Genomic DNA, 23,568 nt, shown 5'->3' on the forward strand with positions numbered 1-23,568 from the left:
TGAGATACCACCTTACACCTGTTAGAATGGCTAAGATCAAAAACACCAATGACAACCAATGTTGGAGAGGATGTGGAGCAAAGGGAACACTCCTCCACTGTTGGTGGGAATGTAAACTTGTACAACCACTGTGGAAATCAGTATGGCGGTTTCTCAGAAAATTAGGAATCGAACTACCTCAAGACCCAGCCATACCACTCTTGGGCATATACCCAAAGAATGCTGATACATACCATAAAGATACATGCTCATCTATGTTCATAGCAGCACTATTTGTAATAGCCAGAACCTGGAAACAGCCTAGATGCCCATCAACGGAAGAATGGATGAAAAAAATGTGGTACATATACACAATGGAGTACTACTCAGCAGAGAAAAACAATGAAAGCATGAAATTTGCAGGCAAATGGATGGAACTAGAAAAAATCATCCTGAGTGAGGTAACCCAAACCCAGAAAGACAGTTATGGTATGTACTCACTCATTGGTGGATTCTAGATATAAAATGAACAATCAGACCACAACCCATAGAACCATAAAGGCTATATATATATATAGCATGGAGGTCCCTAGGACGACTGTGGCTTATAATAAATTTCAGTTTTACTCAATTATTGAAAAAAAATAGCCAAATGAATAGAAACACATGAACTATGAACCAAAGGCTGAGGGGCTCCCAGCTGGATCAGGCCCTCTGAATAGGTGAGACAGTTGATTGGCTTGATCAGTTTGGGAGGCATCTAGGCAGTGGGACCAAGTCCTGTGCTCAATGCATGAATTGGCTGTTTGAAACCAGGAACTTATGCAGGGACACTTGGCTTAGTCTGGGAGGAAGGGACTGGACCTCCCTGGACTGAGTCTACCAAGTTGATCACAGTCCTCGGGGAGGACTTGTCCTGGAGGAGGTGGGAATGAAGGGTGGGCTGGGGGTAAGGGGAGGCGTGGGAGGGGGAGAATAGGGGAACCCATGGCTGATATGTAGAATTGAATGGTATTGTAAAATAAAAAATATATATCACAAAAAAAAAGAAAAAAAAAAAAAAAAAAAAAAAAAAAAAAAAAAAAAAAAAAAAGAGTTATCCCATTTCAAATAAAATCCTCTAAGAACTGGATTAGGATTAGAATTAGGAAGGCATAAGGTAGCTTGGGGAGTTCTAGCAATACTGTTTTGAGATACCGAGTACTGGTTACATAAATATATACACTTGATGAGAACTGAGTGAGCTTTTATTATCTACGTACTTTTTTGTAAGTAGATGGTGGCCAATTTACAACAGTTGAACTTTCTCAGGGTACAAAAGCAGTACTGTGTCACTAACCTATGGCATTACCAGGTTTAGTTGTGTTAAATATATTTTTAATTTACAATGGTTTTATCAGAATGTTATAATTTCATCAGAAGTTTACAGTATTTAAATGCAAGCCTATAATTCTAACACTAGACAGACAAAACCAGAATTGTGATTTCGAGGCTAGCTTTCCCTACACTGTTAAACCCTGTCTCTAAATAAGTAAATAAATAAATGAAAATAGGCTGGCAAAATGGGCTCCTTTGCTGTCAAACCTGATAACCTGAGTTCTAACCCCCAGGAACCTACATGGTAGAAGAAAAGAACTGACTCCTTCAAGTTGTCCTCTGACCTACACAAGGCCCATGTGCACCCACAGGCATGCATACACGCAATAAATAAATAAAATCTCCACTCTAAATGCCTATGTTACTATATAGCATTTATACTATCCCCTTTACCAAAGAAAGTAAGACCTAGAAAGGAAAACAGACAAATAATTAGGTGACTTCCACAGAGAGCTGTCACCGACAAATCACATTCACTTTAATCCAGGTGTTAAAGGAAAGCTTCCTGGAAAAGATATACCCAAACTGAATCCTGAAGGTCAGATAGGAACTAGCCAAGCAAGGAAAGGGTTGAAAGGAAACAGAACATGAAGACAAGGAAACTAAATTCAGTAAAAATGCATTAAAGAATTGAAAGGAGACAGTAAAGGAAGAAAAGCTCAGGCCGCTGAGGTAGAAGAATGGGTCCATATTCAAGGCTAGCCTGGGGTACAATATAGGACCATCTCAAAAACAAACAATTCCAGCACTCAGGAGGCAGAGGCAGGCAGATCTCTGTGACTTCAAGGCCACCCTGGTATACACAGCAAATTACAGGACAGCCAGAGCTACACAATAAGACACTGTCTCAAACAAATAAACAAAGCTAGAGAAGACATGAGGTATGACTTGCCATGCTACAGCTTAAACTTTATCCTGAAAGCAACAAGAAAGCCCTGAGGATCTTTCAACTGGAAAGGGCAATTAAATGTTCATTTGTATCATGTCAATGACATTGCATTCCAAGCTTACAATCCCATTTGTAGACACTAGCCTGCATACCACTCCATACTTTTAACCTCGATTCTGCCCCCACACACATATATACACATATCACACAACCAATATGGATGGCCAGGAATGGTCACTCAGTGCTAGCAGTCACTTGGAAGAGGAAAAAGGAAAAAAAAAAGTAATCAAAAGAACTGAACCAAAGAAATTGTTTCATGAGCATTCAATCAGAAAGTCCTAGAATGCAAAGTAGCTAGTTAGCTCAAGATCTGAAGATTAAAAGACAATAGCCACTAGGAGGTGGTGTCACAGACCTTTAATCCCATTACTTGGGAGGCAAAGACAGGTGGATCTCTGTGAGTTCAAAGCCAGCCTGGTCTACAGATGGGAGTTCCAGAAAGCCAGAGTTACACACAGAGAAACTCTATCTTGAAGAACCAAAAATAAAATAAGACAGCAGCCAGGAAGCAAGGTGTTGGCATGGTAATGACATGGTAGTTACAAAAGGCAGAAATGAGGAATAAATGGAAACTCTAAGACAGAAGAGGAAAAGATGGAGAGAGAGAGAGATTAATAAGCAAAAACAAATAATAAAGCAGCAACTAAACTAAGGTAAAACCTACATCCTGGGTGTGGCTCAGTGGTAGAGTGATTCCCTGGCATGCACAAGGCCCTGGGTTCTATTCACAGCACTGACATAAATTAAAGTGAAACCTGTCTTCTCCTGTTTCCAACTTAATAGGTTCCTTTCCTTCTTGAAGTCAACTTGTTTCATTTTTCCTAGGCTCTTGTCTACATGTCCATGTTTGTTTTCCAAAAGCACTCCTTAACTACTTAAGGTAACCTGAGTCTCTTCCTTGCAACTAAATGAGCCTAGGAGTATTTCAGAACACTGATTTTGGCAGCAGTGCAAAGAATGTACAAGAAAGTATGGTGAAACAAACAGCAGAAGACAGAAAGCAAGAAGACCATTTGGAAAACATCACAGAAGCCTAAAAGGCATTTGAGATACAGGAGAAAAGGAACAAGAAAGATGTGAAATATCATGATAAAGAAGATGCAAGACATAATGACAAACTGGATTTTGGCAGTATGACTGAGTAGAGTAAAAGATGATTTTCATGGGTTCCTGAAAACTTCATGAGAACAGAGGGGTGCCATTAATCAAGATAAGAAATCAAGATAAATTAAGTAGCAGTTTCTGTCTGCTCTGTTCCTGGGGAAGAGAGGCAGAGAAGGTTCTGTTTTATTTTTGGAGTACTTATGAAATGTGAGACCATGTGGAGGTCTATTACCAAGTGATTTACAGAGGTGTAAAGCAAAGACAAGAGTTCTAGACAGCCTCTGCTGATGTAGGAATCAATACATTAAATTGATGCACTTTTGTTGGTTGGGGAGTATGTTTTATTGTTTTGAGGTTTGTTTGTTTGTTCTTTTTTGAGACGGAGTCTTTCTACTTCACCTGGCTGGCCCTGAATTACTGGCAATTCTGCTTCAGCCTCCCAAGTAATGGAACTACAGGTACCATGCTTCACTCAAGTTGATATATTTTTAAAAATATTTGAAAAGTCTGTTTTACTTCAAACTGTTAATATTCTTTAAAAAAAATTAATCATTCAAATGAAAAAAATCTTAATATTCTTGGCCAACTTATTCTCAAACTTCCTGTACCTCTTTGAAACTATTAAAGATTGAAAGGCTGAAGTGGTTAAGAGCACTTGCTACTCTTCCACAGGATGCAGGTTCAAACCCCAGCACCGACGTCAGGCAGCTTACAACTACCTATAATTCCAGTTTCAGGGGAGTTGATGCCTTCTTCTGGCCCCCACTGACACTGGCAGACACATACACACACAATTAAAATTAAAACAAGTAAATAAAGATTGAATAAATATCTACATAATTCCAAATGATGAGAAAAGAATAGAAATTATATTACTAATTTCTACTTTAGTTATATTGCTTTTAAAACATATAAGTTTAGCTGAGCATAATGGTGCACATTAGCAGTTCCAGCTACCTAATTAAGTAACTGAGGCAAGGAGATCAACCGAGCCCACGAGTTCAAGACACATCAACAGCCATGTACAATGCAGCAAAAGCACCATCAAATTAAAAAACAAAACAAAAACAATGAATTTATACCATCTCCTCATAAACTGTATACCACTAAATTAACTGAAGAGAAAAACTGTTTAAAAGTTATACATTAGCCCTTGCGTGGTAGCACCTCTTATCTGAAGGCTTCATATGCTCAGGAGTTTGAGACCAGCCTAGACTATATAGAGAATTTTAGGCTACAAACAAAAATGCTATCTCACAAAAATAATAACTGGACTGGAGACACAGCTCAATTGATAAAGTGTCTGCCTAGTATACACAAAGTCCTGGTTCAGTCTCCAACACTGCATTAAAGAGATATGGTAGCACATTTATGCAATCCCAGCATTCCAGAGGTAGAGTTAAGAGTTCAAGGCCAGCCTGGGCTACATGAGTTTTATGGTCAGCCTGAGGGGCACAAGACCTATTACAAAAAGTATTTATAATGGGGCTGGAAAGATTGCTGAGAGGATAGGAGTTCACCCTGTTCTTGTAGAGGACCCTAGTAAGGTTCCCAGCACCTATGTCCAGTTGCTCTAATTGCCTCTAACTCCAGCTTCAGGGGGTCTGACACACTCTTCTGGCTCCACACACTTACATGCACATAAGCACACAGAGACATTCTCTAAGAAATGAAAATAAAACCTTAAAATAGTAATAGTAGTAGTAAAAATAACACATTAGGTTGTAATTTTCACTACTAAAACTTTTGAAAAGAACATAATCTAGGTATTCATGTGCTTTAAATATTGTTTCTGCCTAAAATCTTTTCCCTTATCTATATACCTTTGCCTCCAAAATTTACTACTAACACAAAACCAGATGTTATGAATTTTGGTCACAAATTCAGCTACCTAACAGCCATTTATTTAACATATCACAACTGAACCTATCCCTCTTTCATGAAATAAAAATATTCAACATGTAGCCACCACCACCACCACAACCACCCCACACCCCCGCCATATAAGGGGAAAAGATTAGCAAGATATCTAGAATTCTGTCCTCTCTGCATCCTCTTCCCTCAAATCACCAATACCCAAATTCAGAACCATTATCACCTTGCTGACAGATTCCTGGCTTTAGCTTTATTCTACTCTTAGTCTGTTCTAAAGTGACTTTTAAAAATGGAAATCTGAACATTTTGGTCCCTCACTTCAAATCTTTCAATAATTTATCTGATAAATATAAGTACCATGAAAACCAGTCACACAGTTGTAGCTCAGAGTCAATGAGAACATTACTTTAGGTACACTTCTCTGTATAGGTTCAATACAAAAACAAACCATCAGATTTTTTTTCAAATCATGAAAATCAATTATACATAACAGCTGATACATTTAAAATAAAGCATTCAGGAATTTTTGAAAAAGGACTGAAAATAAATCCAAGTCTATCAAAATGGAATACTATCCAGCCAGTAAATGAGGCTCCTCCATGCATACTACTGCTGAATGATCTCCAGGACTTAGCAGCATTGTATGAAAAGGGAACCACTTGTGTGTAATTTGTGTATCAAAAGACTGTAAGCAGATGTAAGCTTGTAAATGCTGGAGATATCACCCCATACCAGTTACAGAAGCTGAAAAATAGAAAGTGAGTGGCTGGAAACTAGAGAAATCGAAACTTTTTTAAAGCTATATTATTCTTCTGAACCTTTTGTCTTTTAAACTGTGTCTCATTAGTACCTACAATGTCAATTGATTTCTCCCCCTATATTACACACAGGCACACACACACACACACACACACACACACACACACACGATGAAAAAATAAAACTTTAAGTACTAACTACAAATATCTTATCCCTCACCCTTACATCAACATTAAAATTACATACTTAACACTTAATTTAACATTACATTTCCTTCTTGACATCTCAGGAGTACAACTTCATTTTATTCAATATTCTACTACTGAGAAGGCTATTAGTAATGACTTCAACACTGAATGACATTTATACTTGCTCCTTGGAGAAGACAGCAGCACCGGTTGGTAAAAATTACTAAAACGACATTAGTCTTCAGGGATTAAGAACAGCTATAAATCCTGTTTTCCTAACAAGTTCAAGAACAGTACATCCAAAACTCCTCTAGCTAAAACCTATGTATCTGTATAAATCTACAAAGAGGTGAGATAAATACTATATGGAGACTTGCTTATCATCCTTGGTGTAATGCAACTTAATCCTTAACAGAAGCCCCTAAAGCGTCAGACTTGTGCTGGTTCTTTCGTTCTACTAAGAGACATGATGAGGGGCAAGCTGCTCGACCTTGTAGTGGCACACATACCCTTCCTCTCTGGGCTTCCACACTCTTCTCTCTCTTTCCCTTTCAGCAGCCAGCCCAAAAGACATGGATCTCAGTCTGACCCTTTAAAATCCAACGGAGTGAATACACTGGACTAAGTAAATAACCTCTTCAAGTTTTCCTGGAAACCTCTTTTCAACCAAAGAAAGGATCCGGATTGGGTAGAAAACAGGCAACAAGGTTTGCTTAAGGAGTGGTCTTCTAGAGAAGATACACCACCAGGGCATGAGGGAGATCCAGGACTATGCTGGCGATTTGAAGAGCTGCCCCAAGACCTACTAAGTAAGAGCATCATGACATTGGGGCTATCTGAAAGCTTGTATGGGTGAGGGAAAAAGCTGGCCAACTCGGCTGGAAGTAAGCTGCGGGAGGGTCCCTAGGAAGGCTGGAGTAGCGATGATTCGTAGGAGAAGCAAAGATCGGGGACGTTGCAATGGGTTAGGAAGCACTAGCGGCCGTGGCTCCGGGACTGGGATCCGTTCAGACGTAACGGAGTCTAGAGGCTTCAGTCAGAGTCCTAAGAGAGTCTAAAGGGGCGGGGGGGGGGGGGGGGACAGTGACAAGAATCACCGCGGCCGCTGGTGAACAGAATGGTGTCTGGTCAATGAAAGGTAGGAGGGGGGTAGAGTCTAGAGGGGGATTCGGACCGCATTCGGGCGTTCGCCAGGCTTTAGAGAGGCAGAGCCGCTCGCGGGGCGTCTCCGCTGGGGCGGGGCGGGGCAGCCCGCCGGGAGCCAAAGAGCCGAGCCGAGCGGGAGACGTGGGCCGGGCCAGGCCGGGCGGCAGGGCCGCTGGGCGCTGGGGCGGGTCTTACCTCGGGCTGTGCCGCGGTGGCCACCACAGCCCCTTCCTCTTCTGCAGCAGCCGCTTCCCAGCCTCGGTTTCCAGGGTCAGGCCAGAGAAAAACAGCAGAGGCTGAGGCCGCCGGGGGTCGGACGGTTCCGCGAGGGTGGGCCCAGCCGCCTCAGGGTCCGAGCGAGCAGCGTCCGCGCATCCCCCGCCCTGTCACACAGAGACTCCGCCCGGCCTGGGCAGGCACATCCCCCGCCGCACCCCGCCTAGAGAGCACGCGTTGGAAACGGCCGCCTCAACTGCGGTCTCCGCTTCTGCCCGTGGGACCGGTCTCTCCGCCGCAGTCCCTCGCCGGTCCGGCCAGGACTTTCCGGCAGCCACCGCCAACTGCCTCCGCGTCCCCAGTCCGCTTGGGCCTGCGCGCCCGCGCCCGCGCCCCCGACCCCGCTCACGCGGCCCCGCCCCGCGCGACTCTCCGGCAGCAGACGAGCAGGCGCGCGCGCACTTGCCTCCCACGCCCCCTGCTGCCAAGCCCGGGACGGCCCCGCCCGGCCCCGCCCCCGCACGTGACGCCACCGGAGCGTGGGACCTGCGCTTGCGCCGACACGCCCCGTTTCCTCCTCCTCCCCCCCCCCGCGAGTGGTCCCCGCCTCCCCCTTTCCTTCCTCACTTTACGGCCGCGCTAAGAAATCTTCGTTAGAGTCTCTCCGCTTCTAGATAGAAATGTCGTAAGGTTGGAGAGGCAAAGTCTGAGTTTGCGACCTTAGGTCTCACTTTCCGGCCAGCACAGAGATCCCTGAAGGCTGGTTGGGTTGGTGAGGCCTGAGGAATAGGTAAGAAGCCTCCTCCCTACTTGGGTTTGTCTCAGTTTGTGGAAACAGTGGATCGCTTGGCGGTCCACGCAGACTCTAGCCCCTTCCCCTTTCTGCGGCTGGATTCTCAGCGCCGCCCCTTTCCACACACGCGCGCCCCTCCCCCCACTTGTCCCCGCCCCCGAGTCCAAGTATTTCTTTCCATTCATTCCACAGACTTTTCACTGAGTTGCTTTCTACTGTAAGCCCCAGAATATCAGAAGGGATGAAATAATCTCAGTTTTCCGAAGCTCTGTGATATAGGAAACAAAGAATCCGCAATCGTAACACAGTAAAATAACACGGGATGATCTGAACACAAACGGGGGCGGTCCATGATTGCAGGGGAGGACTTTTCCCAAATGACTTTCAGGCCTGTGGAGAACTTGGGTTAGAACCTGTAACTGGTCAGAAAAAAAATGAGAGAAGTGCCATGACCATGAGATTGGCAGTACAAAAAAGCATGTGACGGCGACCTAGAAGAGCAAAAAGTAAGAGGATTGCCATATACCTAGTATAAACCGCACAGGTAGACTTCCGATTAAAACGACCAGACTAGGTGGCGAGTTTAAGGCCAGCCTGCAGTAAATAGCAAAACCTTGATCACAAAAAAAGAAAAAAAAAAAAAACTTACCAGAACGAGTGAAGGGAATGAAGAACCAGATGTAGGTGTAAAGACCGTCTTAAAAGATGGCAGGCTCCCCGAGTTGGCTGGCCTGTAATCCCAGCTCCTGAAAGAATAAGAATAAGGCAGTTGGGTTGTCAAATGGGAAGCCAGTCTAAGCCAATTTAAAAAAAAAAAAAAAAAAAAAAAGGCAGATGTGGTGGAACGCACCTTTTATCCTTACATTTGGGAACAGGCAGGCCAGCCTGGTCTGCATAGGTAGTTTCAGGCTTGCGGGGGTACACAGTGAAACCCTGTCTCAAAAACTAGAATAGTTTAGCGCAGTTAATAGAACAAGCGCTAGGCTCTGGGTCGGTCTTTACTGGGGGTGAAGGTTTGACATGGAACCTGAGAGTAAATAATAGAAGGGTCGAGAATAGCAGTAGAGCACGAGCCTACCCATTAGAATCACCTGGAATGTTTTTTTAAAGTAAAAATGCTAGTGTCCGTCGTCATCGTCGTCGTCCCCGCCGCCCAATTAAACTAATGCTCCCTGGGTGACTAACAATAAGGGTACAGAAGTGATGAGAACTGGGAACAGACAAGTTGAGGGAGTTGATTTCACAACCTTAAAGTTGGAATCTTCTGACAAAGAGCTGAAGATAAGATGAGGAGCTTGAGCAGAATATTGAATGAATTAAATAACTGCTCTGGGCACAGAGGGAAGGGAAGTCGCTGCCTTTCCAGTCAACACTGTCCCACCACAGGAGGGGGAGGGGAGGCAGGAGGTTTGCACCTAGTGCTTTGTGCATGCTGGGCAGCGCTCTACCACTGAACTGCATCCCCAGCCCTCTTTCTGCTCTTTGCTTTTGGTTTTTGTAACAGGGCAGGCATACCTTGAAACTGTCCTGTAGCCTAGTCAGGCCTTAAACTTTCAGATCCTCCCTGCATCGGCCACCAGTTCTGCTTCCCATCCCCAAACCTAATTAGATCCACTTCAGTTACTGCCCCTTCCTCTTCCTGGCAACCAGGTTTTGTAAGCTATGTCAAGTCTTTTGTTTTGTTTTGTTTTTCAAGACAGGGTTTCTTTATGTGGCCTTGGTGGTCCTAGAACTAACTGTAGACCAGGCACAGATCTGCCTGTGTCTGCCTCCCAAGTGTTGGGATTAAAGGCGTGGACCACCACCACCCTGGTACTATGTCCAGTCTTAGAGCTCAAGAACCGTCCACATTTTTAGCCACTCTCCCTAGACATTCCTGTACACTCTGCCTTAACAATTCTAAGTGTCTTGCTCATTTACTAATCATTGAAGTTAAGAACAAGATACAAAGATGTTTAAAACACAGCCCTCTTAGAATTACAGATTGGGGTAAACAGACTTTTAAACAAAGAATAATAAACTTGGCAGTCAAAAAAGAGCTGTAGGAGGTAAAGCCCAAGAAAGCATGGCTGCTGTATATTAACTAGGGTTAATCAAAAAAAACCTGTCTGTCTGCCTCCAGATAAGAGTGATGTCTGATACGGCTACAGCATAGTATGAAGTCTAGGGGTGGGGGAAAGATGAAGATGATAAAAACGTGTGAACATATTAGGAAGAGCCTTGAATTTCATGTTACAGGACTTAAGCTAGCTACTTTAAGCAATTTATAAATATAAATGGCAAAAGCTCTTAACCTCTTACAATCTAGATTCTGGGGTTGGGGATTTAGCTCAGTAGTAGAGCACTTGCCTAGCAAGCACAAGGCCCTGGGTTTGGTCCTCAGCTCTGAAAAAAAAAAAAAAAGACAAAATAACAATCAGATTCCTTTGGCAGTTTGGTCTTTCAACTTGATCTCAAAAAATTCATTTAAATGTATACAGTAAAATGCATATAAATAAGAAGCCAATATTAAGTATTTAAACACCTTAAAATATGTAGTGTAGTTACAGATTTACTTCTTTATGCATTAAGTAGCATGTAGCAACAAGCCTAATTATATAATGTCAAAGGAGTAATGAGTATAAATTATATTGAGATACCTGCAACGACTTTAATATGATATAAAAATATCAGATTTTTAGTGACAAAGACAGACTGTTAATGCTAAAATGATTGCCTACAATTATTGAAGAAAATGCTAACTTTGAGCCAGAATTAATTGAAAATGAAGGTACATTTTTTTCCCAGTCCAAGGTCTTAGAACCCTTAAATTTTAATCACATCCTGCTCTATGGATCCCCAGCTTCAGAATAACCCAGTGTAATAGTTTTAAGCAAGAATATGGCATATCAGATCCATGTTTGGGAAAGATGATAGGTTAGGGTGAGGATAGGGAAGTGGTTACTTTTCTGTTCCTTCTTTACCCGGCGCAACAACTAATCCAATAGTAACCCACTGTTCCCTAATAGCCAGAACCTTCATTGGCAGTAAGCTTGTGGATACATATACATGTAATTGCAATCCTAGAAAATTTTTCTGGAAGGCAAATTAGAGCTATTGTTGAAAAATATGTATGCTAAGGTGTAACTTCTTCATCTGGAAGATAGTGAGATGTTAAAGTTTTGTAAGAATATGGTTGTAGTTCTATTTGAAAAAATTAATGCAGAATAATGCCTCGGTTAGTTATAAAAAAGAGAAGATAGAATTGGGAGTGGTGGCAAAGGCTTTTAATCCCAGCACTTAGGAGGCAAAAGTAGTTAGATCTCTGAGTTCAAGGCCAGCCTGATCTACAAAGCAGGTTCAAGACAGTCAGGGCTATACATCAAGACCCTGTCTGGGGGTGGTAGGGTAGAAATGAAATGACTAGCTAATTAACTAATTTTAAAAAATTGTGGGCTGCAGAGATGGCTCAGAGGTTAAGAGCACTGCTTGCTCTTCCAAAGGTCCTGAGTTTAATTCCCAGCAACCACATGGTGGCTCACAACCATCTGTAATGAGATCTGGTGCCCTCTTCTGGCCTTCACGGATGTGTGCAGACAGACTGTATACATAATAAACAAATAAATTTTTAAAAAAGCCATTAAAAAAAAAGTTGCATTTGCCTCTCAAGGCTCAAGAGGGTATTGAAGTCTATACTCCCAGCACTTGAGAGAGTTAAGCTGGAGGATCCTAGAGAGCTTGAGCCCTGGGCCACATAGTGAGACTCTATCAAAAGAAACAGAGACAGGAAGACGAACAGAAGGAAAGAAGCAAAACTAGATTGGAAAAAAGTATATCTCTAGTTTGGAGATCGACTCATACTTTTTTTTTTTTTTTTTTTTCAACATTTCTCTATGTACTTTGCGCTTTCATCACTTGGTAGCCAGCTGACTCAACTCGCAGAGATCCGCTGCTCTGCTCCGATGCTGATTAAGCGTGCGCCACCACCGCCCGGCCTCGACTCATACTTTTTATGGTCAAGAGGTAAGCTCAGCGGTTAGTATTGTTCATACTTCTGTGAAGTAATGACCTAGCCACATGCTCAGAGATATTAATAACAGCTTTCCAATCAGATTTCATCTATACACACACATGTGTAGTTCATTTTGGACTTGAAGTCAGGACACTTACTGGTCATCTGCAGCCATACCACCCTCCACAAACCAGATCTCATCTGATCTCAGAAGCTAAGCAGGGTCTAACCTTGTTAGTAGTAAGATGGGAGGACACTTCTCTTCTTGCCAATCCTTTCAACACCTAAGGTAAGTAAAACTCATTAACAGAAGGATCCTCAAGGCACAGATAACCTTCTCCTTCAGACACCAATCAGTACTGGACAGTGTACCAAATGACTGCTAAAATTCCAGTTAGTGTCCAAATTATGTGCTTGTCAAGTATAGTCAAATTATGAATGTGGGATTTCAGTATGGCTAATCACAGTGAGTAAAGTTCCTTAACTTCCAGAGCCAGGTTCTCTGAGAATCCTTCTTCAGCATAACTAGCCTGGATTGACTCTGTCTATCACAGAGTTGCAGAAGCCATCTGGGTGGTGATGTGGTTCAACACAGACTAAAAACTCAAGCTCTATATAGAGTGTGAGGTTTGGCTCTTTGTCCCTTTGTGAGGTGAGGGATGGGAACAAGACCATCTGACAGCAGAAATAACACTAAAAACTAATGAAGTTTTTTAGGAATATTATTACATCAGAAAACTTCCACAAGGTCCTTTCTATGACTTCCAACTAAATGGCTACTTTTCTCATAAATATCTGTTATAAAGGTACTACATCATATTCTGAACACCAAGAACCCCTCAGTTGTCTCAATTAGAGCTATTATCTTGGGTATCTGTAGTATAGGTTCAAAACTCTTAGTCCTACCCTCTCTGATAGCCAATGAGTAAAACCCTCTCACAGTGCTCTCATAAACTCAGTTCTTCCAAAACAGAGGCTTGGGAATCTCTAGCCTTAGCTCATTTTCTCACCAGTATTTTTGTTTGTTTGTTTGTTTGTTTGTTTGTTTGTTTTTTTGAGACAGGGTTTCTCTATGTAGCTTTGGAACATGTCCTGGAACTTGTTCTGTAGACCAGGCTGGCCTCGAACTCACAAAGATCCACCTGCCTCTACCTCCCAAGTAATGGGATTAAGGTGTGCACCACCACTGGCCGGCACTCACCAGTATTTTTTGTAACAACTTTTGCGTTTACTTTAGCAACTAAACTAAATAACTCAAAATATTTAGCCCTACTTAATATATGATTCATCCTTGATCCAATACTGTGTAAGTGGCTGGTTGGTTGGGGTTTGTCTGATTTTTTTTTTAAAGAGGGTTTCATGTATCCAAGACTGATCTTGAATTCACTATGTAGCTGAAACTGATCTTGAATTCCTGATCTAGTATGGTGATATTTTATTTGTGCTGAAATGTGATTTTATTTGTGTGTTAATAAATAAAGTTGCCTGGGAGTCAGAGCTAGTAGCAAGCCATAGCAAAAGTCTGGCAGTAGTAGCACAAGTCCTGAATCCCGATCACATGACAGGCAGATCTCTGTGTGTTCAAGGATACCACCAGCATGGAGACACACGCCTTTAATCTCAATACCAACCATAGAGACCTGGAGGTATGTATAGACAGGCAGTGATGAGGAGGTCATGTGGTTGGTTTTACAACCAATGAGAAAGGCAGAACAGAAAGTCAACAAATAGTGCTGCTATGAACATATTTGAGCATGTATCTTTGTGGTATGATTGAGCATTCCTTGGGTATATGCCCAAGAGTGGTATGGCTGGGTCTTGAGGTAGATGGATTCCCAATTTTCTGAGAAACCGCCATACTGATTTCCACAGTGGTTGTATTCTGACAGGTGTAAGGTGGTATCTCAGAGTCGTTTTGATTTGCATTTCTCTGATGATTAAGGATGTTGAGCATTTCTTTAAATGTCTTTCAGCCATTTGTGATTCTTCTTTTGAGAATTTTCTGTTTAGCTCTTTAAGCCCATTTTTTAATTGGATTGTTCAGTATTTTGATGTCTAGTTTCTCGAGTTCTTTATATACTTTGGAGATCAGTCCTCTGTCAGATGTGGGGTTGGTGAAGGTCTTTCCCATTCTGTAGGCTGTCTTTTTGTCTTATTGACCGTGTCTTTTGCCCTACAAAAGCTTCTCAGTTTCAAGAGGTCCCATTTATTAATTGTTGTACTCAGTGTCTGTGCTGCTGGTGTTATATTTAGGAACTGATCTCAGGTGCCAATGCGTTCAAGAGTACTTCCTACTTTCTTTTCTATTAAGTTTAGTGTAACTGGATTTATGTTGAGGTCTTTGATCCACTTGGATTTGAGTTTTGTGCATGGTGACAGATATGGATCTATTTGTAATCTTTTACATGTTGACATCCAGTTATGCCAGCACCATTTGTTGAAGATACTTTCTTTTTTCTATTGTATAGTTTTGGCTTCTTTGTCAAAAATTAGGTGTTCATATGTGCATGGATTAATGTCAGGGTCTTCAATTTGTTTCCATTGGTCCGTAGGTCTGTTTTTATGCCAGTACCAAGCTGTTTTTATTACTATAGCTCTATCTATAGTATAGTAGAGCTTTATGTCAGGGATGGTGATGCCTCCAGAGGTTACTTTATTATACAGGATTCTTTTAGCTATCCTGGGTCTTTTGTTTTTCCACATGAAGTTGAGTATTTTTCTTTCTAAGTCTGTGAAGAATTGTGTTGGGATTTTGATGGGGATTGCATTATTTTTTCTCTATTGTGGCTTTATAACTTAGATGTTTTGTTCATTTTTGTCTTTTCATTTTTCCTTTTTAGGAACTATTTAAGGACATTGTAGATATATAGTTTAATATATATAGCAAATATTTTCTGTTGCTTGACTTTAAGGATTTGTCTATGCTTTGTTTTAATGTCTGTCTTAGATTGTTTTGCAGATGTTTCTGTCATTCTCCTGCTTTGTAATCTTAGGTTTATGTATTTGTTTTACTTATATAGGAAGGCCTCTTCTATAAGAATAAAAATTATTTAGTGTTGTGTTTTACCAACACCACTTACCAATAAAAGAGGGGCTGGAGAGATGGCTCAGCGGTTAAGAGCACTGGCTGCTCTTCCAATTCCCAGCATCTTCAATTCCCAGCAACCACATGGCAGCTTACAACTATCTATAACTCCAGTTCCAGGGGATCTGACACTTTCACACCAACGCACATAAAATAAATTTTTTAAAAAAGAAGAAAAAGCTGATCGGTGGTGCTTTTAATCCCAGCACTCAGGAGGCAGAGGCAGGCAGATCTCTATGAGTTCGAGTGAGGCCAACCTAGTCTACACAGTGAGTTCCAGAACAGCCAGAGCTACTCAGAGAAACCCTATAGCAAAACAAAACAGAGTGGGAGTAGGCTCATATATTTGAATACTTGGTCCCAGTTGGTGAAACTGGAAAGAGTTAGGAAATGTGGCCCTGTTAGAAGAGGTGTGTCCCTGGGGTGGGCTTTGAGCTTTAAAAATCCCATGTCATTCACCATTAGCTCTTTCTACCTCATGGTTGTGTCCCAGGTAGTTCTCAGCTACTGCTCCAGCACCATGCTTCCTGGCCTGCTGCCATGCTTCCTAACTTGATGGTCATGGACTCTAACCCTCTCAAACTATAGCTCTAAATCAAATCTTCTGTAAGTTTTATTGGTCATGGTATCTTATCACAGCAATAAAAAAGTGACTAAGATTAGTAATGCTTTTAGAACTTAATATTTTATGTTTAGTTTTTTTTTTCCCAGTTGAAATGTTTTTAAAGTTTTTGAGGAGCTAATGAGTCACCATGAACACAGGCTAGAAATGAACTCATGTTCCTTCTGCCTGTGAATCCTCAGTGCTAGAATTGTAGGCATGTGCTGCCACACCCAACAGCTGTAGCACTTATTTTTAATCATTTGAAGTCCAATTTTATTTTCTTCATCACCCTTACAGACCAGTTTACATTTTCAAGCTGAGTAAGAATGCCATCTTGGGTTGGGGAAGATAGCTCAATAAAGCACCTGCCACAGAAACACAAATCCCCAAAACCTGAGTTCAAATCCCAACGCCAATGTAAAACAGCAGGCATGGCTGTGCACAGTGTAATTTAGCACTTGGTAAAAGTCAAGAGATCTCTAGTTCTTGCTAGCCAGTCAATTTAGACAAGTCAGTGACCTCTAGTTTCGGTGAGAGATCCAATCCCAATAATAGGTGGCAAGCCATTGAGGAAAACACCCAACATTGACCTCTGCCCTCTACCCACACACATACATATGTGCGCATACATACATAGACATGAACAGCACACATACATTCATTTATACCACATACAAAAAAAATTCTTACTGCTTAATCTTACTTTCTTAAATGTAAAATTGTTCTTGTATTAATTTTTCATATTCCAAGAGGACTATAGCTTGATTAAAAAAAAAAAAAAAGGCTATATAAAATTTAATTTAAGCCAGGTGGTAGAGGTACATGCCTTTCATCCCAGCACTCGGCAGCAGAGCCAGGAGGAGCTCTGAGTTCGAGGCCATCCTGGTCTACAGAGGACAGGCACCAAAACTACACAGAGAAACCTTGTCTCGAAACACCAAATTAATTAATTAAGTTGCTAAACTGTCTAGACTTGACTTGAACCTTCTCTATAGTTCAGGCAGGCCTTTAACTTACCTCTTGCCCCAGCCTCCAAGCATCAGAGATTGTAGGCCTGTACCACCAGGCCTGACTAGCCCATGCTATGTTAGCCATGGATATCTATTTCTAGTTATGAAACAGCTAATGAGAGCCTAAGTGTTAGAATAAATTCCAAAGGATCATCTGGTCTACGTCCCTGGTCCAAAGCATCACCAAGGGGCAGGCAAGATGGCTAAGCAAGTAAAGGCACTTGCCTCCAAGCCTGACTGTCTGACCCCCAAGAGTTGTCCTCACCTGACTTCCACATGCATGCCGTGACATGTATAACCCCAAACACACACTAAATAATAAATGTAATTTTAAATGGTTTTAAAGAAGTTAAGAGTGAAGGCTAAGCAGTGGGACACATGCCTTTAATCCCAGCATTTGGGAGGCACAGGCAAGTGTAAGCAAATACAGTAGATGACAGTGGAGTTGATTTGGCATCATTATCTCACCAAGAGGGTTTTCTGCTTTGAGAATTGAGTCCATTGTAAAATAATAATGTAAGATAAATGTCGTGTTAATTTCTAAATTAATTTTAAAATTAAAAACATTTCCAGCTGGGTGGTAATAGTACATTCCTTTAATCCTAGCACTCAGGAGGCAGATGCAGGTAGATCTCTGTGAGTTCGAAGACAGCCTGGTCTACAGAATGAGTTCCAGGACAGCCAAGGCTACAGAGAGAAACCCTGTCTCAAAAAACAAAACAAAATAAAAAAATTTTCTTGTGACAGCTTTGTGTTTCTAAGAAATTTTCAAAATAGATTTCTCTACTTTACTGAGGTAAAATATCTACCTACTAAATTTCTCTGGTTTGTGAGACATTAGAAATATATGAATGACCCAAAGACAGAGGCAGGTCATCTCTGTGGGTTTGAGGCCAGCCTGGTCTACAAAATGAGTTCCAGGACAGACAGGGCTGTTACACAGAAAAACCTTGTCTTGAAAAACAAAAACAAAACAAAATAAAAAAAAACTAGCCATGAAATCTAGAACTTTCTTCCTTAGCAATTTGTCTTTAAATGTTAATGCTTGGGATGTAGAGGCAAGAGGATCAGGAATTCAATTTATCTAACTGGGAGAATAGAAACAATTAAAAAAAAAACTTAAGCTTGATCTTTCTCTGAAAATATTTCTGCTTATGCTGCTGTGACAAGTCAATCTGGCTTTGGATGATTCTTTTCTGGGAAAATGCAAATTGATTCACACATTAGATGGTGAACCTAATCTTTTTGTTTGGGTTTATATTGGTTTGGTTTTTTGAGACAGAGTCTCTCTGTGTAACCCTGGCTGTCCTGGAACTCACTCTATAGGCCAGGCTAGCCTCAGACTCAGAGAACTGCCTGTCTCTGCCTTATGAGTGCTAGAATTAAAGATGTGAGCCACCATATCCAGCTAGATGTAATCTTCTAATACTTGTAAACATCAACTTACTTTCAAATCTTATTGAACTGTTTCCCCCTCCCCTGCCTCCAAATGTATACATTTTGATGGCATATTAGATATCTAGGAATACCTTATGTTGTAATTTTTATTTTAGTGATATTTCTTCTTTTTACAGTGACAAATATCTTATGATAAAAGTTGTCTGTTAATAGTTTCATTTTTACTGGGCGGCAGTGGCACACTCGAGATCCAGGACAGGCACCAAAACTACACAGAAAAATCCTGTCTTGAAAAAAAAAATAGTGTCACTTTACAAAAGAGGAAATTGTGACTTAATAAAAGTTACTTATTTATGGTTATATAGCTGACGAGTAACAGAACCAAGTGTGTTTAGGTTGAATGTTTAGAGTTCTTTTCTTAGCCAGGGTGCTTTGGCTTATGCCTAGTTTAGTTCTGTTTTTATTAGAATTCAGGGAGTTAGGCTAACATAGTCACACTGTATAAAATCAAATCAATCTTTGATCTACATACTTGATTTTTTCAAATTTGTCTGTCTGTCTGTCTGTCTGTCTGTCTGTGTCTGCCTGTGCGTGTGTTTGAGGGTACAGAGAAATGAGCATCAGATCCCTTGAAATTAAAGACATTTGTGCCGGGCAGTGGTGGCGCATGCCTTTAATCCCAGCACTCGGGAGGCAGAGCCAGGAGGATCTCTGTGAGTTTGAGGCCAGCCTGGGCTACAGAGTGAGTTCCAGGAAAGGCGCCAAAACTACACAGAGAAGCCCTGTCTCAGGAAAAAAAAAAAAAAAAGACATTTGTGAGCTGCCCAGTGTGTGTGCTGGGTTCTGCACTCCAGTTCTCTGACAGAGCAGTAAGTACTCTTAACTGCTGAACCATCTCTACAAACTACCATACTGGGTGTTTCAAAACTCACACAGACACAAAACTTCCCCCCGCATTTTTGGGTGCCAGTGACGAGACGCAGGGCTTTGTACATGCTGGGCAAACATTCTGCCCCTGAGCTAATGCCCAGACCACAAAAACGATTTGAGTAAAATGTGAGCTTCACTGGGTATGATAGCTCATGCTTGTAATACCATCACTCAGAAGGCTAAGGCAAGAGGATCAGCCTAAGTTCGGGGCCATCTTAGGCTACATAAAACCTTGCCTCAACAAACCAATAAGTAAGTAAATAACAGGAAAAGTGTCTTTAAGTGTGTAGAGACTCTTGAGTGTGACTGGAATGAAGGACTAGATGGAATGTAAACCCAGGTTAGAAGATGATCAGATGGTAAGTGGTGACAGCAGAGCCCAATGTAGTCCTGTAGTCACTTCCTCCAAGGTGGGCGGACTGTCGTCTATTCAGGTGCTTTTCTTGAAGCTTCTATTCCTAACTGGCTATTAACTGAGGGTCATAGAGAACTAACAGACAGCTCAGCTATTTACCAAGTTGTATCACCCCTATGCTGTAGTTACTGATGTTATAAACCAGTGGTTCTCAACCTTCCTAGTGCTGCAACCCTTTAATACAGTTCCTCATATGTGATGATCCAACTATAAAATTATTTCATTGCTACTTCATAACTATAATTTTGCTGCTGTTAGGAATTTTAATATAAATGTCTGATATACATGATATCTGATACTCGACACCCCCCACAAAGTGTTTGCAACCCACAGGCTGGTATAAAGGGAGACATGTGTCCAGAAGCCTGGCTTGACATATGTGATTAGCCATTCCCTTTCTAGTATGATACTTTTCTTTTTAAGATTTATTTATTTAGTGTGTGTGTGTGTTGTGTGTGTGCACACGCACACTCACACACATCAGAAGAGGTTATGAGCCACCATGTGATTGCTGGGAATTGAACTCAGGACCTCTGGAAGAATATCCAGCGTTCTTAACAACTCAGTCATCTCTCCAGGCCAGTAAGATATTCTTATATCAAGTCCAAGTGCTTAGCCTCTACCAACTTGCACTTGCTGAACTGACTACACTGTCATTTGTTGTCAGGCTTAATTGGTTTGTTTGGTTTGGTTGGTTTTTTGAGACAGGGTTTCTCTGTGTAGCCCTGCCTCTTTCCTCCCAGTGCTTTGTTAAACCGGCTGCCAGAGTGTTATGAAGTAAGCTTTTTTATTTAAAAGACTTTATAATTTTTTGTCATCTTAACAATAATCCTGTAAGAGTAGCTACTGTTTTATAATTTAATATCATATTCAACAGTAAATACTGTCTTCTGACTCTCCTTCAGCTTCTGGGATTTCTGAGAAGCCCTGCTCAATACGACATGGACCCTGTAGTCTTGAGTTATATGGACAGTCTACTTCGACAGTCAGATGTCTCACTGTTGGACCCTCCAAGCTGGCTCAATGACCATATTATTGGGTTTGCCTTCGAATACTTTGCCAATAGTCAGTTTCATGATTGCTCAGACCATGTCTGCTTCATCAGCCCCGAAGTCACCCAGTTCATTAAGTGCACCAGCAGCCCTGCAGAAATTGCCATGTTCCTTGAACCCCTGGATCTTCTGCACAAGAAAGTTGTATTTTTAGCCATCAATGATAATTCCAACCAGGCGGCTGGGGGTACCCACTGGAGTTTGTTGGTTTATCTCCAAGATGAAAATAGCTTCTTTCATTATGATTCCCATAGCAGAAGCAACTCAATCCATGCAAAGCAGGTAGCAGAGAAACTGAAAGCCTTCTTAGGGAGTAAAGGAGACAAACTGGTCTTTGTGGAAGAGAAAGCCCCAGCTCAACAAAACAGCTATGACTGTGGGATGTACGTGATATGTAACACTGAGGCCTTGTGTCAGAACTTCTTTAGACAACAGCCAGAATCCCCTCTGCAGCTACTCACCCCGACATACATCACAAAGAAGAGGGGAGAATGGAAAGATCTAATCGCCAGGCTTGCTAAAAAAAAGAAGTAGCTACTGAAGAACACTGATGATGTTTGAAGTCTCCTCTTTCTGCCCTTCCCTATGGTAACAGCCTCAGTGCCTGAGGGAAAACCACCAGATGAAACTTTACTATTCCTACTTCTTTGTTTTCTTGAAAAAAAAAAATGTCATCCTCTGCATTATCTGAATGGGAAGTTTCACTTTAACCCTGAGGAGAGCAGTGCATTCTGTGAAAACATCTTAAACTTATGTACCAAAACCTAGAGAGAGAGAGAGAGAGAGAGAGAGAGAGAGAGGGAGAGAGAGAGAGAGAGAGAGAAGAAAACATTACAGAGTTTCAAATAAGAGTCTTCTTGTTACTTTCCCTTTGGTCCACCCCCCCACCCCCCATTGGCTTATTCTAAAGGAAAAGCAGTGTTCCAAAGCAAACCTATGACATACAGAATCTCAAGACATACACAAAGAAGACAGCAGAAGAAGCAAAATCTTGTTGCGCACCCATGGTGAGAAGTGTCTCGCTAGAAGTGGATCATGACCTGACTCCATTTAGGGCCTTCATATTACAAAAATAAGGCATTCTCTGATGCAGAGGCTTTCCCATCTGCAAATATTTAATAAATATGACTTTAGCCCATCTTCATCTGATTCCTGGAATGCTTTAAGAAAGGGAAACGTCATTAAAATTAATGACTGTGGGCTGGGGACACACTACAGAGGTAGAGCACCTGCTGTGGTGTCTAGGAAGCCCTGGATTCAGTCTCAACCCGCAACAAATTTTTTTAATTTATTAATTTTTTTAATTACACTCATGACATTCATTAATTACACTCATTATATTAATTATATTTGTGGTATTCATTGATTACATTCACAGTACTCATCCAATAACTATATTTATGATATTCATTAATTATATTAATTGCATTGATTTATTATATTCATGATATTATATCCTGATACTACTGTCCATTTGTGGGGCTTTTCCATCACACAAAACAGAGATTCTGTACTTAAGAAATCATTGCTCTATATTCCTTTCTTCTCCATCTTGAGATAATATCTAATCTTTCTGTCTCTATGAATTTGTATATTCTATATATTTCACATAATACAATTCTATAGTATTTGCCCTTTTTTGAATGTAAAAACATTTTATGTACAACTGCAGGAGAAATAATACACAGATAACTTGAACATAAAAACAGGTTATAATTCAAAAGTCCAGGGTTATTTGAAACTGGAAAATACTTTCTCTGTAGAAAATAGTAAAAATGATAACATTTCCCAATGAGTCTTTTTAAGCCAAATAATAGCTGAATTGTACATATAAATATTGATTAGATTCTGGCATACAGAAGAAACCTATCTTCATCTGTTCAGAGAGCTGTTTTACTTAAGTTGCGTGAGATTCCTATTCATCTTCCCTTTCACTGTTTGACTTTCTATAGGCTAATCCATAATCTAAAAAGATTTTAGCCTCCCCTCCTGAAAGTACAGCCAGTATTTTCTTTCATCAACTTGATATGGTACAAATGCTTATTCTAATAGTGAAATGTTTCACTAAAGGTTGCCCAGTGATTGGGCAAAACCAAAACTTATTATAAACCACAGTCATCCTAGGGTCCCCCTGCTAGGTAGCCTCCCTGGATCTGTGGGCCTGCAACAAATTTAAAACACATACATGCTGGGCGGTGGTGACGCACGCTGTTAATCCCAGCACTCGGGAGGCAGTGGCAAGTGGATCTCTGTGAATTCGAGACCAGCCTGATCTACAGAGTGAGATCCAGGACAGGCACCAAAACTACACAGAGAAACCCTGTCTCGATAAACCAAAAAAACAAAAACCCATTTTGGTGTGTGGTGTATCTCTTGGTTGACTCAGGGAGTGAGTGAATTGGCTACTCTAGATTAATAATGACTTTTCTTTGCCTTGTCTGCTAGGCATGCACAAATCCCCTTCTTTTACTGAACATGCTTTGTTTCTAAAACTCATAGTTGATAAATAACCAAGATTAGCTATTATTTCAGACATGGTTCTACTTTTTGGTAGCTATAGCTTTTACATTAATCTGGCAAAAATTTTTCAGTTACAGTATGGTAATCTCTAGATTATTAATGATCTGAAACATAGCCAGTTTATTTTTTAAATATAAAGGAAGAAAAGTCACCTTTCTCAAACTTAATTCAAAATGC

At 41.1% G+C, this 23,568-nt stretch overlaps 2 protein-coding genes across 9 annotated transcripts in view; one reads left to right on the forward strand and one right to left on the reverse strand.

The window, feature by feature from the left end:
- Window positions 1-23,568, reverse strand: part of Myo9a (myosin IXA) — a 240,569-nt gene that overhangs the window by 209,851 nt on the left and 7,150 nt on the right. For 6 of the 8 annotated variants that reach the window (XM_037207451.1, XM_037207452.1, XM_037207450.1 and 3 more), the window contains exon 1: window positions 7,573-7,943. The gene's annotated coding sequence lies outside the window, so the exon portion shown is untranslated. Of the gene's footprint in view, window positions 1-7,572; window positions 7,958-9,035; window positions 9,133-23,568 lie in introns of those variants that run through there. The other 2 variants (XM_037207448.1, XM_037207447.1) reach the window with 2 other exon arrangements.
- Window positions 8,320-22,011, forward strand: Senp8 (SUMO peptidase family member, NEDD8 specific). The gene is made up of 2 exons (XM_028892534.2): window positions 8,320-8,383; window positions 20,725-22,011. Exon 2 carries the CDS (start codon window positions 20,761-20,763, stop codon window positions 21,403-21,405), a length of 645 nt encoding a protein of 214 aa, XP_028748367.1. The 5' UTR covers window positions 8,320-8,383; window positions 20,725-20,760; the 3' UTR covers window positions 21,406-22,011.

Source organism: Peromyscus leucopus, chromosome 7 (genome assembly GCF_004664715.2).
Source record: "Peromyscus leucopus breed LL Stock chromosome 7, UCI_PerLeu_2.1, whole genome shotgun sequence".
Lineage (NCBI taxonomy): Eukaryota > Metazoa > Chordata > Mammalia > Rodentia > Cricetidae > Peromyscus > Peromyscus leucopus.

Coding starts and splice junctions, on each gene's coding strand:
- Senp8 (XM_028892534.2), top strand. CDS start 20,761: ATGGACCCTGTAGTCTTGAGTTATATGGACAGTCTACTTCGACAGTCA.